At 45.1% G+C, this 15,241-nt stretch overlaps 1 protein-coding gene across 3 annotated transcripts in view; it reads right to left on the reverse strand.

Moving 5' to 3' along the window:
• Positions 1 to 625: 625 nt before the first annotated feature.
• ENTPD1 (ectonucleoside triphosphate diphosphohydrolase 1) overlaps positions 626 to 15,241 on the reverse strand; it is a 75,266-nt gene continuing 60,650 nt past the window's right edge. For 2 of the 3 annotated variants that reach the window (XM_084846681.1, XM_084846680.1), the window contains 4 exons: positions 14,197 to 14,454; positions 6,445 to 6,552; positions 5,942 to 6,079; positions 3,099 to 5,159 (listed from right to left, as the gene is read on the reverse strand). In XM_084846681.1, coding sequence (XP_084702807.1) covers positions 4,953 to 5,159; positions 5,942 to 6,079; positions 6,445 to 6,552; positions 14,197 to 14,454 — 711 coding nt within the window. In that variant the 3' untranslated portion in view covers positions 3,099 to 4,952. Of the gene's footprint in view, positions 5,160 to 5,941; positions 6,080 to 6,444; positions 6,553 to 14,196; positions 14,455 to 15,241 lie in introns of all 3 variants that reach the window. The other variant, XM_084846679.1, reaches the window with a different exon arrangement.

Genomic DNA, 15,241 nt, shown 5'->3' on the forward strand with positions numbered 1-15,241 from the left:
GCTTCCTTTCTTTTAGATATGCAAGCCTTTACCTTAATAAAAGAAAGCCTCCTGGGATATGGGATCTTGGAGCTCAGCCCTCTTCCGGTAGGTGTGCAGGCTGGAGAACATGCCAGCAGTATACCATATGACAGAGATAGGTCTGCTGGCAGCCACGCTTGATATTTATTTGTTTGTTACATTTATATCCTGCCTTTCCTCCATGGAGCCCAAGGTGGTGTACACGATCCTCCTCCTCTCCATTATGAGGTAGGTTAGGCTGAGCGTCAGTAACGAGCCCAAAGTCAGCCAGTGGGCTTCATGACTGAGGACTCCAACCCAGGTCTCCCAAGTTCCAGTCCATCATCATGTCTTAATTTCTCCTAATTCCTGATCTGACTGAGCAGAGTAACTTGTCACTCCAGGTTCTGCGTCGGAGGGAAATGGAGAAAGACCCCCATGAGATCAGTCTGGTTCCATCAGCCAGGTTTCTGGAATGTGGCAGAGAGATGTCAGGAGTGCTGAAATCCTGCCCAGGGCTTTCCTGCCTTTTCTCTGAAGGTCAAATTGATTCTTTTGCAATCAAAAGAATCACTACCCTGCCAGTTCCCACCCTTCTCTGCAAAGTAATGGACAAACTTCACTGGCATTAATCAAAACATCTTTAATACAGTATTTCATACAAATACAGAAGTGTAAATGTGTGTGAATTTAATAGTTTGCTTAATTTGGACTAGGAAGCCAAGACAGGGGCTTAAACTGCTTTCAAGGACAATGTGTGAAAGCATGCCAGGAGCATATACCCTGTGACTTGGTTTACATGATCACACCGGCCCATTGTGGCTTATTTAAGCCATGGTGGGTTGCAGTGTGTGCCGAGCGATTTTTGAATATTCAACTGTGATTGCAGCTTGTCGCATCATTGGCATGGTTAACAAACCACCCAGAACCCATGGGCTGCTTTAGGGTTGTGGGTGGTTTATTGTCCATGCCAATGACCCACCCTCGCTAGGTTCAGACAACACAAGCCGCTGTTGCAGCTTGAATATTTAAAATGGCCGCCCAGCCATGCCACAACCCAGCATGGTTTAAATAAGCCACTGTGGGCTGCCTGATTGTGCGAACTGGCCCAGTATCTCTCTCCCTCCAGCCTGCAAGCAAGACCACTGAGGGCTATTAGCAGCAGGTGCTCATTTCACACTTCCAGCAATAGTGGGGGAATCAGAATCCCCTAACTTGTGCCTCCGTCCCCACCATTTGCTTGCAATCAGGATTCCTGCCACTCAGCCCATTACTGAAAGGTTTACAGTTAGCACCAAGCCAAATAGAATAGGCTGCCCTGTCTTGTGTGTTCTGGACAGATAAATTGGATTGCTAGAGGATAAAAGAATCTAAGGCAGCCTTCCCCAACCTGGTGCCACCCAGATGTTTTGGACTTCATCTTCCATCAGCCCCAGCCAGAATGGCCATTGGCCAAGAATGCTGGGAGTTGTAGTCCAAAACATCTGGAAGGCACCCAGTTGGGAAGGGCTGATATAGGGACAGGTTAAACAGGTGTACTGGCCTCAGGAGTGTAACCAAGTCACCTGTAGTGTTAGAGGGGCCTAGAGATCCATAATGCCTTGCTTCAGTTCATTATTAGTGCAGTTCCCTTGCTAGTAAGCCTCTGAGCATGTGAAGATGAGTCAAAGGGCCAATAGCGCTACCTAGCACATTCCATATTAATGAGTAGAGTATCTAATCAAGATGTGCCTGGGAAGTGAAGTTTGTTTACCTTAAAGCTACAGGTGGCTGTGCTGAGAACCAAGCCTTGCTGGTCTATGCTGGGAATGAACGCTAGGGGGCGCTTGCTGCTGTCATGCTGCCTCATTGTATAGTATAAAACCTATTGTACCCCATGGCTCTGGGTTCAGAGAAGCTGTCTGATCCAACCATTGGGTACGCCTGTGTGCTATAAGTTACTCAGTAAAGTACTGCTTGTACGTAAGCCTGGGTCTGATTTATCACTATCTTGGCACCTTTAAATTAAGGCGTTGAAGCCCACGGCTGGGGCAATACAACAGGGTCAGCGTGAAGTGGAAGGTATTTGATGCTAGGTAGTTGCAAAATGCATTAAAGGCAGATTTTTCCCTACAGCAGCCTTCCCCAACCTGGGGCCCTGCGGATGTGCTGGAGTACAACTCCCAGCATCCCCAGCAAGCAGGTCCACTGGGTATGTTGGCCATGGATGATGGGCACTGTAGTCCAGCACATCTGCAGGTGGGTGGCCAGGTTGGAGAAGGCTGCCCTACAAGATCCCAAGCAAGCCTTGGTATGGGAGTAGGCAGGATTTTGTGACTTGACTGTCACCCTCCTTGTGAAGGGAATTTCCGAATGGCCAAATATATGGAAGTCTAAACCAAGTCCATGTGAGGTGCCAGGTCACCAAACATGGGTTTATTTGGTGGCTCCTGAAACTCCTCTTAATCAATACCAAACTGATGTTCAGTTTGCCTGAGCAGTCATTTGAGAAATGCTGAATGCCTACGTGTCAATTTTATACCATTGATTTTTAAATTCAAGGCAGGGAGTTGAAACATGGAAAAGTGAAAGTAGAAATGGGACGTCTTCCTGAAACAAAGTTCAGGTCCGTGCCACTTCTTTGGGGTTGCCAGCCCTTGGTGGGAAGGTAGGTTATTATTATACCAGTGAATAAGGGGCATACATAGCCTCCTGTGTGTCTTTTGCTGAGGACACAAGATACTAATTAAGTTAATGCAAAATTCTAATCAGAAATTAGAGCCGAAGAAGCATCAGTATCTTTCTGTGGGAGAGAAATTGTTCATGTTGTTCTGTATATTAATGAAAGAATTCCCCTTGATTAAAGACATTTTCGTAATAGCAGGTCTGCTGCGTATGCTTTTAACCAGACAACCCCACCAGACTCTCCCTGATACGTTTTAATCCATCCCTACTACAGGACAACTGATTTCTATTGAAAGGGGTGTATACAAGATGATGATGATGATAATTACTGCCCTTCTTCCTTCGTTATGACAACTTATATCTAAGGACTGCATCAAATATGAATTTCCTACATGGGAAGCGATTGTGTATAAAAAAGTCTATGAAAACTACATGGCATTCTTCACACGTGACAATTGCATATTTATTTCCATGCTATTGCACATGTACATGTTTGAAAAACCTTAGCCAAAATATTACAATGCCCAGTCGTCACACATAATGACATACACATGTACACAGTGGAATAAGGAGTGCATTTTTGTGTGAACAGGTTGAAAGTTCATTTCTGGTAATGAAAACAAATTCCTGGACTGAGCATATGATCAGAGATACCCTTTTAATTCTAAGTACATGTCTCCCCTATTGAGCAACTATGCACTTGGCTCCAGTTGCTAGATCTGAGGGATCCAGTAAAATGGGGGTGCAGAACCTCAGGCCTGAGAGCCAAATCTGGCCTGCCTGGAGTCCCAGGCGGCCCTCTAGGGTTCTCCAGATGGCCACACCCACTTCCCCTGGTCCCACCCCCTTTCCCCTGATCACCAATTGTTTTGTGGTTTCCCTGCTTTTGTGCAGTCTTTTTCCCCATTCTAAAAGGCTGAAATGCCTCACCTAAGGCTTAGTTACTGGCAGTCAGAGTTGTAAGCTAAAATATGCCAGTATTTTTGGCCCTGTCCCTTTTGGCTTTGGCCCAGCCCACCACTGGAATGGGGCCCCCAAGAGCTTCTCTGAAATGGAATTCAGCCCTTAGGCTGAAAGTGGTTCAACATTCCTGAACTAAAAAAAAAAAAGCAGATCCTACAAGCCTGAAGCCTGCCAACCCCTGGGTGAGGTAACAGACTGGTACATTTGAAAGAAGGCCTTGGCAATATGAATCTCTAATTTTCAGTCACATCAAAGTGCAAATCAATCAATCTCTGTTTGTGTGTCATTCGGTCATAGAACAGAGTCTGTTTCTAGGAAGCTTCCCTTGGTGCTGGAAAATCAGTGGGATGGGGGTGGGGGGAGCAAAAGGCCACATCCTCTGGGGAGCTCCCCCATTACAAGTCAATGAAGTTGCAAAGAGTTTGTTTTCCCCAATTCCTCACCTTTTTTAATGATCATGGTGCTGATGGTGACATTGTTAATATAGGCTGCTTTGGGAGGGGGCAACATCAGGCCACAATGTCCAAGACCTACACAGCCCATAGGAAGCAACTGATTGTGGATCTCCTCAACTGATCCAAACAATTCACAGGCAGTCCATCAGCACAAGGCCATTGCCCAGGTAGCAGCTGTGGCACCTTGGGGAGAGTTTGGTTGTGCTTCTTCTGGGCAAGCTGCAGGTTGACATTCTTTCCAAGATGAAAGTTTTGTGAAAGATGCATTTTGCTCTGTAGCTTTTTCAGGAGGGGGTACATTTCAATTGCCTCCCCGTTCTCTTGGCTGATGATTAGCCACATGAACAGCCTGTTGTTAAAAGTCTTCATGTCCAAAGCCTTGCACAGAGGATGTGCCCTATAAAACTGCATGACTGATTAAGTGTCGGTTCAGTCCCCATGAAAGGGGCAGACCCAGCAGGCAGTATTTCCAAATGAATGTTTCCAGCGGAACAAAAGAGGATGTGCAAACCTGACAGCAGCTGCTCCTGCCAGGTCAAGTCTCTCCCTGCATTGTTCAGTCAGTCATTCCTGACTGGGTGCCCCCTGTGTTGCATTTCTGGGATCACGGCAATCCATGAAGGGGCAGACCTGAGAGAAGTGTTTTAATACAATATCCGAGGCCTCCACCGCCAACTCCCACTCATGATCAGGATGGGAGGCGAGTCTCCAAAACGGGGGAGATGACAAGGGCTCTTAGCATCTGTCACTGCTACAGCAAATGGCACAGAAAGCCCTTATACAAAGTCAGTTATTTCAGGAGAACACAGGAGAGCACCAAGCTCTGGTCTTCACTGCAGTATTGCTGTGGGCTCCTATGCCAACCCCACTCTAAATTATTTCCTTTTTCAGGCACTTTGGTTTGCGATAGATCACCCAGCCTATGAAGAGCAGAAATGCCACCATAATGGAGCAGATGACCATGAGGCTAATATAGCTAGCCTGGGACAGTGGGGGCGTATAGGGCTGCTCTGCAGGGATCATGTTGGTGAGGTTCAGCATGTAGCCCAGAGTCCATCCAGCATCACTTTTATGAATCTGAAACGAATGGGGAAAGAGGAGAGAAGAATCACTTACAACAGGAAGGATGGGAAGCCTTGAGCCACTTTGAAGGGAAGAGAGGAATGTGGCCAATGACACAAATGCAGCCTCACGCCATCAACAAGTCAAAGTGTTGGTGATCACCTTTAAAGACCAAGATGGCTTGGGGCCATATTATCGCAGCCTCCTATATTAACCTGCCTGCTCCCTAGGAACAGAGGGAGAGGCCCATCTCTGTGTCCTATGGACGGTGAAGGCAGGATTGATGGTGCTGAGAGGGAGAAGACCTTTTCAGTGGCTGCAACAATATAGTGGGACGCTTTTACCCCATGAAGTGCAGGTGGGCTCCCCTCTGGATGTCTTTCACTGTTGTAGACATTTCAATTCCAGCAGGATTTTGCCTGCTTAAGGGTTTGTTTTGTCTAAAGTCTCTGCCTCTTTATTTTTATTGCCTTTCTATTTTTTTATTCCATTGTATTTTTTTTAATGGACTGTCTGGTTTTATATTGTATTGTGTTTTTAAATGGTTGTGAGCAGCTCCGAATGCTGCATGGGCACAAGAAGGGCAGGAAAGAAATGTCTCTACGAATCAGCCTTCCCCAACCTGTGCCCTCCGGATGTGTTGGAGTACAACTCCCATCATTCCCAGTTAACATGGGCATTGGAAGGTACCAGGATGGGGAAGGCTGTTGTAAACGATAAATAAATAATAAAATAAGGATGGAGCGCTTGCCAGCCCCATCACCATTCCCCAGTCCCGTCTCTGCATCTCAAGATACCTTCTCTAGGAACTGGATATTTGGCCATTTCTCCTTGGTGAAGTCGTATCTCTGGCTGAGCAGCGAAATAATGTAAGTGCCCGAGAAGCAGTACTCACTCAAGTACTTGTCTTTTACCTTAGGAAATTCAGCCTTCAGCTAGACGGAGAAAAAGAAATCATATTTATTTCCTTGCCCTTCCTGACTTGCATCATCCTTCCGCTTTGAGTGAGGCGCTCCATCTTCCAGATTAATATTAATTCCAGGAGCCACAATAATCCATGAAGAACCCTTTCACACACTGAGAAGACACCATATGTATACATACCAGACTGTGCATTAGGATGAGTTGAACTGTGGGACTTCTTTTCTATGGCCAACTTGATTTTGGATTTGGAGCATCAAGCACCAGTTATTTCCCCCACATAATAACTGCTTAAATCCCACAGCAGTAGTGGCAGTTGGAAGCCACACATGCTTAGAGCTAGGGTTCATGCTCCTTCTGGTTTGGGAAAATAGCATACCTTATCCCATGATTTGGAGCAGAAGGTCTTCACTGTCTCTATCACTTTGTCCATAGGTTCTTTCGTCACATTCAGAAAGTTCATTACATAGTAGAATGCAGAAAATGCCTAAAGAGCAAGAGATGTGAACTTGTTTGGAAAAGTATAAATTAAAGGGAGCCCAGACTCTCTTTGCATCAATCCTCAGTTGTCTGGGGAGAGAGGGAGTTTTCCAGGTAACTGGGTGTAGGTTGCAGAGAACGGAATCCCACCACACCTAATCTAGAGCAAGAGCTAGGAGGCTACAGCTCCGCTTGCCCTCCATATACAGAACACAAATGGCCCAGCAACTGAAGTCCATCAAGCTTCCTCTTTGTGTCTCTTTCACCAGAAGCTGAAGCCATTTTTATTCTGACGGACGTTTAATGTGGTAACACCTGGTTTTATTGCTGCAAGTGTGAATGTGTAACATCATTTACCCTTGCAGTTGTCAAGTTTTTGTTCTTTAAGAGCACAGTCCTATGGAGGCTTCCAATCTTGGAGTCCTCTGTGTATCCAAAGCCCTGCTGGCAACAGCCAAGGTGGGCAGGCCTGTTCCTCCTTTAAAAAACAAGCAAATTCAGGCCTCTGAACCTGTCCAGCTGCCTTACCAGCAGTGGGTGGGGATGGTGATGGAGGGGCTTTAGGATTCTGCAGAGCCTGGTCTCTCACCTCCCCTTCCTGCCTGCTGTCATGGCCCCTTTTCCCCTCAAGTTTCTCTGAGGACATAGTTGCAACCACGGAAGAGCAGCCGCCATGGTGTTTTCCATGGGGGGGAACGGTCCAGTGTCAGATTCCCCTAAGAGGTTGTAGGAGCGTCTATGACTTTGGGAGGGGTAATCTGACATATCCTATGGTCCCTGAGATGCTCTCCGAAGGACTACAGGATTGCTCTGCCCATGTTAGTTGCATTGTATGTTATCTGGTATTGTTTTTAGAAATTAATTTCTACTTGTACTTTTATTATATTGTTATTTTTATATTTCATGAATATGCTGTGCACCATTCTGGGTACTTTTAGTAAAACAGTAAAACAGATAGAGATGATGATGAAGATAATATACATGATGATGGTAATGATATACTGTAGTTTTAAACTTTTAAACTTTTGTACTATAATATTTTATTGTGTTGTATTTTATTGTTGTAATTGTTGTGAACCACCCAGAGAGCTTCAGCTGTTGGGTGATAGAGACATTTAATATGATGACGATGACAATAATGCACTCCTTGCTATCTCCAGCATAAATGAGTGAATGTTATCTGTGGAAACATAGGAAGCTGTCTTATACCAGGTTAGAATATTTGTCCATCCAGCTCAGTATTGCCTACTCCAGATGATAATGGTGCTCCAAGGTCTCAGACAGAGGACTTTCACATCCCTTGCTGCCCAGTCCTTTTAACGAGAGATGCCAGGAACTGAACCCAGGACCTTCTGCATGCAAAGCATGTGTTCTTCTCCTAAAAGCTTTTCTATATGAGGTATTTATTGTGCACTTATCATTCCTTACTCATGGTTGTTTACAGGTTCTTTAGACAATGTTGTGACCCTCCAGTTTCATTTCTGCTTTTAAAGAGCACTTTCATCAAGTTTTTTTAGAGTAGGGAAAATGCAATATTATCTGTGAAAGCGAAAAACACTTTTTCCACATGTGGAAAAACACTTGAGCTATTCTGTTATAGAAGTTATGTATGAGAAAACAGGAAAAGAAATGCTCTTTGTGGATTCTGCAACGAAATGAAAAGTAGATATAGCAGATTAACACCCTCATGTAGAAAAGCCCTAAGCTATGGTCCGTCTCTTCATAGCTGTGAAATCCCATACAGTAGTGTCTGTATACTCCATAGGCACTTCCAGTGCTTCATGCCCAACAGGTCTGTTTCCTACTGGTCAGATGGGTGTCCCATGAAGCTGGGCCATTCGATGCTTTGACGGGGTGCTGATGAAACGATCAGTTAGTGGCAGATCATAAGGAGCATTTAAGTTCTGTATGAACTTCGCCACCTAGTGGCAGATAAAGTAACAAATTGTTGCAAGCTTTATCAGGGAGACGTCTCTTTTACCATCAGTGATACTGCAAGCACTATCCACATCCCACATAGCAATCACAACATTAGGAGATGCACTGGTTTGAGGGATGAATTACATTTTCCCAGGCTTCAGCAATAAAATGCGATTGTTTAAGTACTGGGATAAAAATCAGAGACCTAGAGAAATGTCTTTGATATAGAAATATGCTAGTTTTATACTGAATTAGCCAGAGTGCATCCATCCTGGCTATCATAGAATCATAGAACAGTAGGGTTGGAAGGGGCCTACAAGACCATCGAGTCTAACCCCCTGCTCAATGCAGGAATCCAAGTCAGAGCATCCCTGACAAATGGCTGTCCAACCTCGTCTTGAATGCCTCCAGTGTGGGAGAGCCCACTACCTCCCTAGGAAATTGGTTCTATTGTTGTATTGCTCTAACAGCCAGGAGGTTTTTCCTGATGTTCAGCCGGAATCTGGCTTCCTGTAACTTGAGCCCATTATTCCGTGTCCTGCACTCTGGGATGATTGAGAAGAGATCCTGGCCTTCCTCCCTGTGACAGCCTTTCAAGTATTTGAAGAGCACTATCCTATCTCCCCTCAGTCTTCTCTTCTCAAGGCTAAACATGCCCAGTTCTTTCAGTCTCTTCATAGGGCTTTATTTCCAGTCCCCTGATCATCTTTGTTGCCCTCCTCTGAACCCTCTCCAGTTTGTCTGCATCCTTCTTAAAATGTGGTGCCCAGAACTAGGCACAGTACTCCAGATGAGGCCTAAGCAGTGCTGAGTAGAGGGGAACTAGTACTTCCCGGGATTTGGAAGCTATGCTTTTCTATTAATGGAACCCAAAAGAGCATTTTCCTTTTTTGCAGCCTCATCACATTGTTGGCTCATATTCAGCTTGTGATTGACAACAGTTCCAAGATCCTTCTTGCTTGTAGTGTGGTTGACCAACGCATCCCCCATCTTGTAACTGTGCCTTTGTTTTCTTTTTCCTAGGTGCAGAACTTGGCATTTATCCTTATTAAATGTCATTCTGTTGTTTTCTGCCCAGCACTCCAGTCTATCAAGATCACTTTGAATTTTGTTTCTGTCTTCCAAAGTATTAGCTATCCCGCCCGATTTTGTGTCATCTACAAATCTGATCAGCATTCCCTGCACCTCCTCCTCCAAGTCATTAATAAAAATGTTGAAGAGCACTGGACCCAGGACTGAGCCCTGCGGTACCCCGCTCGTTAACTCTCCCCAGTTTGAGAAGATCCCATTGATACGCACTCTTTGAGTCCGATTCTGTAGCCAACTGTGGATCCACCGGATCGTTGTTTCATCTAGCCCACCTTGAGCTAGTTTGCTCATCGGGATATCATGGGGAACTTCGTCGAAAGCTTTGCTGAAGTCAAGGTATATGATGTCTACAGCATTCCCACGGTCCACAAGGGAGGTGACTTGATCAAAAAATGAGATCAGATTCGTCTGGCAGGACTTGTTCTTGACAAATCCATGTTGGCTTCGAGTAATCACTGCATTGTTTTCAAGGTGCTTCCAGATGGATTGCTTTATCACCTGCTCCAGAATTTTCCCAGGGATTGATGTCAGACGGACTGGTCTGTAGTTCCCAGGTTCCTCCTTTTTACCCTTTTTGAACATAGGGACAACGTTAGCCCTCCTCCAGTCATCTGGCACTTCACCCGTCCTCCATGATTTCTCAAAGAGAATAGACAGCGGTTCTGAGAGTTCTTCTGCCAGTTCCTTTATGACTCTAGGATGCAGTTCATCTGGCCCTGGAGATTTGAACTCATTCGAAGTAATTAGGTGTTCCTTGACCATATGCCTGTCGATCTCAAGCTGCAATCCTGCCCCTTCAGCCTGTACTTCGCCTTTGCCAGGGGGATCGTAGACCCTCTTTTGGGAGAAGACTGAGCCAAAGTAGGAATTGAGCACCTCTGCCTTTTCACATTTGCAAACCTTATTTGTTTTAGGAAGAGGCTGTGAAATGGCAGAACTGTGCTATCTTATTATCTGTTCACAGATGATTTTGCCTAGAATCTATATCCATTGTCTTCTCTGTTCAGCCGGACGGCGTGCAGGCATTTCCAAATATATGATCACCACCTGCCATTAGCTGAATCAGCAGATTCTGCTGGGAAATGGGCACACAGGGATGACTCCCCTCCCAGCAGAATCAGGCTCCTGCCAGCAGAAGTCCAATTTTGCTGCTACACAGCGTGTGCAGGAATGACTCTCCTCAGGCGTCCCATGTAGCACAGACTACAGCATGTGTGGGGGGGAGTGGGGTGGCTGGGCACCCTTGGGCGGGCAGGGCGCCTGTGGTAGGCCACCCAAGCTGCATGGTGCCCACCTTTGCTCGAAAGCATGCTATAAATATTATTGCGGGTTACTCATCCTATAAGTTAAAATAATCTTTGTGACAATGACATAGTCATTAACATGGCTGGGGGTCTTTGTGACAGTGGGTCTCCTGCCTCAGCATTGCCCTGGGTGTGGGGTTGGGGAGCTTCACTCTGCAAGATTTCCTCGGAAGGAAGAGGCCGCAAGAAGGGTTCAGACTCATCCACGAGAGTCTGTTGTTTCTCATCAAGTGCACAGTGCAGAATATCAACTTTGATTAAAGACTATCGCTAAGGATATCTGGGTAAATCATTAATACTTGTTACAATTGCAAATAGCATGGGTGACATTCAACCTGTTCTGGAGGGGGTTGTTGTTGTTCAGTCGTATAGTCGTGTCCGACTCTTCGTGACCCCATGGACCATAGCACGCCAGGCCTTCCTGTCCTGCGCTCTCTCCCGGAGCGTGCTCAAGTTCATATTCATTGCATCGGTGATGCTATCTAGCCATCTCATCCTCTGCCGTCCCCTTCTCCTTTTGCCTTCAGTCTTTCCCAGCATCAGGGTCTTTCCAGGGAGTTTTCTCTTCACATTAGGTGGCCAAAATACTGGAGCTTCAGCTTCATTATCTGTCCTTCCAATGAGCACTCAGGGTTGATTTCCTTTAGGATGGACTGATTTGACCTCCTTGCAGTCCAGGGGACTCGTAAGAGTCTTCTCCAGCACCACAGTTCGAAAGCATCAATTCTTCGGCGCTCAGCCTTCCTTATAGTCCAGCTCTCACAGCCATACATTACTACTGGGAAAACCATAGCTTTGATTAGACGGACCTTTGTCGGCAAGGTGATGTCTCTGCTTCTTACTATGCTGTCTAGGTTGGCCATAGCTTTCCTCCCAAGGAGCAAGCGTCTTTTAATTTCATGGCTACAGTCACCGTCTGCGGTGATCTTGGAGCCCAAGAAAGTAAAATCTGTCACTGCTTCCATTTCTTCCCCTTCTATATGCCAGGAAGTGATGGGGCCAGATGCCATGATCTTGGTTTTGTTAATGTCGAGTTTCAAACCAGCTTTTGCACTCTCCTCTTTCACCCTCAACAACAGGCTCTTGAGATCCTCTTCGCTTTCTGCCATTAGGGTGGTATCGTCTGCATATCGGAGGTTGTTGATAATTCTCCCAGCAATCTTAATTCCGACCTCTGATTCATCCAACCCGGCATTTCTCATGATGTACTCTGCATATAAGTTAAATAAGCAGGGTGACAATATGCAGCCTTGTCGTACTCCTTTCCCAATTTTGAACCAATCGGTTGTTCCATGTCTGGTTCTTACTGTTGCTTCTTGACCCTCGTACAGGTTTCTCAGGAGACAGGTAAGGTGGTCTGGTACTCCCATCACTTTAAGAATTTGCCACAGTTTGTTGTGATCCACATAATCAAAGGCTTTAGCGTAGTCAATGAAGCAGAAATAGAGGTTTTTCTGGAATTCTCTTGCTTTCTCCATGATGCAGCGAATGTTGGCGATTTGATCTCTAGTTCCTCTGCCTCTTCTAAACCCAGCTTGTACTTCCGGTAGTTCTCAGTTCGCATACTGCTGAAGCCTAGCTTGTAGGATTTTGAGCATCACCTTGCTGGCATGTGAAATGAGCACAATGGTGCGGTAGTTTGAACACTCTTTGGCGTTGCCCTTCTTTGGAATTGGAATGTAAACTGACCTTTTCCAGTCTTGTGGCCACTGTTGAGTGTTCCAGATTTGTTGACATATTGAATGCAGCACTTTAACAGCATCATCTTTTAGGATTTTAAATAGCTCGGCTGGAATACTGTCATCTCCGCTAGCTTTATTGTTACTAATGCTTCCTAAGGCCCACTTGACTTCACTCTCTAGGATGTCCGGCTCAAGTTCAGTGACCGCACTATCATGGCTATCAGGGACATTCAGATCTTTCCTGTATAGTTCTTCTGTGTATTCTTGCCACCTCTTCTTAATCTCATCTGCTTCTGTGAGGTCCCTGCCTTCTTTGTCCTTTATCATGCCCATCTTTGCACAAAACGTTCCCTTGAGATCTCCAATTTGCTTGAAGAGATCTCTAGTCTTTCCCATTCTGTTGTTTTCCTCGATTTCTTTGCATTGTTCACTTAAGAAGGCCTTCTTGTCTCTCCTTGCTATTCTCTGGAACTCTGCATTCAGTTGGGTATATCTTCCCCTTTCTCCCTTGCTTTTCGCTTCCCTTCTTTCGTGAGCTACTTGTAAAGCCTCATCAGACAGCCACTTTGCTTGCATTTCTTTTTCTTTGGGATGGATTGAGTTGCTGCCTCCTGAACAATGTTACGGACCTCCGTCCATAGTTCCTCAGGCACTCTGTCTATCAGGTCTAATCCCTGAAATCTATTCCTCACCTCCACTGTATATTCATCAGGGAACACATTCATACTTTGGGGGTGCTCTTGGATCCAGAACGGTCATTTGAGGCACAGGTGAACTCAGTGGCACAGAGCACTTTTTATCAGCTTAGGCTGGTATACCAACTACGCCCTTATCTGGGCAGAGATAGCATAGCTACAGTTATCCATGCTCTGATAACTTCTCGTCTGGATTACTGCAATGCATTATATGTGGGGCTGCCTTTGAAAACTGTCCAGAAACTTCAGCTGGTCCAAAATAGGGCAGCAAGATTGTTAACAGGGATTGGCCAGTGAGCTCATGTTACACCAGTACTTTTTCAGTTGCACTGGCTGCCAGTCCATTTCCGGGCCTGATTCAAAGTGCTGGTATTAACATTCAAAGCCCTAAACAGCTTGGGGCCAGGTTATCTGAAGGATTGCTTCCTCCCATATGTGCCTGCCCAGACCTTAATATCATCCTCAGCGGCCCTTCTCCGTGAGCCCCTGCCAAAGGAAGTGAGGCAGGTGGCTACTAGGAGGAGGGCTTTTTCTGCTGTGGCACCCCGGCTGTGGAATGAGCTCCCTAGTGAGGTTCGCCTGGCACCTACACTGTATTTTTTCTGGCACCAGGTGAAGACCTTTTTATTCTCCCAAGCATTTTAGCATTTTAGCTTTCTAGACTTTTAGCTTTGCTGTTTTAAATCTGTATTTTAAATTCCTGCACTGCTGCTAGGTTTTATTGTGGTTGTATTGTTATATTGTGGTTTTAATGTTCTATATATTTTATATTGTTTTATTGTGCACTGTTTGGTTTTAATTTTTTTGAACTGGCCAGAGAGCTTCGGCTATTGGGCGGTATAGAAATGAAATGAACTAAATAAAATAAATAAATAAATAAATAAGCGTGGAAAAAGCTCCTTCCTCCAGTGTCAAATCATCAGCTTCTGCTGGATGGCAACAAGTGCCTATGTGGACTCACCCCAAATTCCCCAGACACCTGAGGTAAGAAAATGCCATTGAACGAGCAGCTGGAGTAAGGGCAGGCAACAGTATTGAAGATTTTCTCGATGCTTGTCAGGCATCTTTCATAGTCCCCAGCACCCTCGATTTGGAGGTGCGAGTAGGATGGCAAGGTGAAGTTAGTTGCTGTGCAGGGATTGTGCAGGTCAGAAATACTAAGAGTCCTGTTATATCCTTGTTGGAAACATGGATCCTGGAATATGCCAGTCGATGAGCCCTGCAGCAAAAGAATATATAAGAATGTACACACACGCACACACACTTTATTTTAAAGCCATCAACAGCCATGTGAGTCATAAGTCATGACAGAACCGGGATGTGGGAAGAGTAGGCTCAGAGCAGGAAATGCCCATATTGATGCTGTATTTATTTATTTTTAAATGTTACTGTAATTTTTAAAAATTATACATAAAAAGTAAGAACAAAACACACAGGAAATCTTTTAGGAAAAAGCATGTAGATTGTCAAATGAAATGATCCTATAAGCACGTATTTTGTTGCCATGCCCAAAATGGACCTCATGGTCTGACATACCAAAACATAAGACTGAGATAAGGTCTGAACTCTTGGTTCAAGAGTAAATATCAAGGTCAATATTTCTTTCTCTTTTAATTTAACACAAGGCATGCTTATCCTCTTCCTGCATGTGGAAATACCATTGAAACCGAACAATATAATTAATGTTAATGACCAATATCTGCACATAGCGTGGGGCAGGAGATAGAAGATTAGCCCCCTTAACCTCGGCCCAGGCCTTACTGTCTTTGATTCTATATTAGTAGAATCTGGTGTTGATGCGAGGTTTTCTCTTAAAAGTGGTCTGGAATTAATTGGCAACAGGATGCTACACGGATGGAGACCTTTGTAGAAGAAAATTATCATGAGGTGGGACTTCTCAATACAGGAGATAAACAGAAGGCACAGCTCAGGAGAACTGGGTTTCTTCTTTGTTGTGGAATGTTACGATGTTACCAAAGATAAGGCATAAATGCCCACTTTATTAA

Source organism: Heloderma suspectum, chromosome 3 (genome assembly GCF_057233095.1).
Source record: "Heloderma suspectum isolate Gila_16-S chromosome 3, 16-S_ref, whole genome shotgun sequence".
Lineage (NCBI taxonomy): Eukaryota > Metazoa > Chordata > Lepidosauria > Squamata > Helodermatidae > Heloderma > Heloderma suspectum.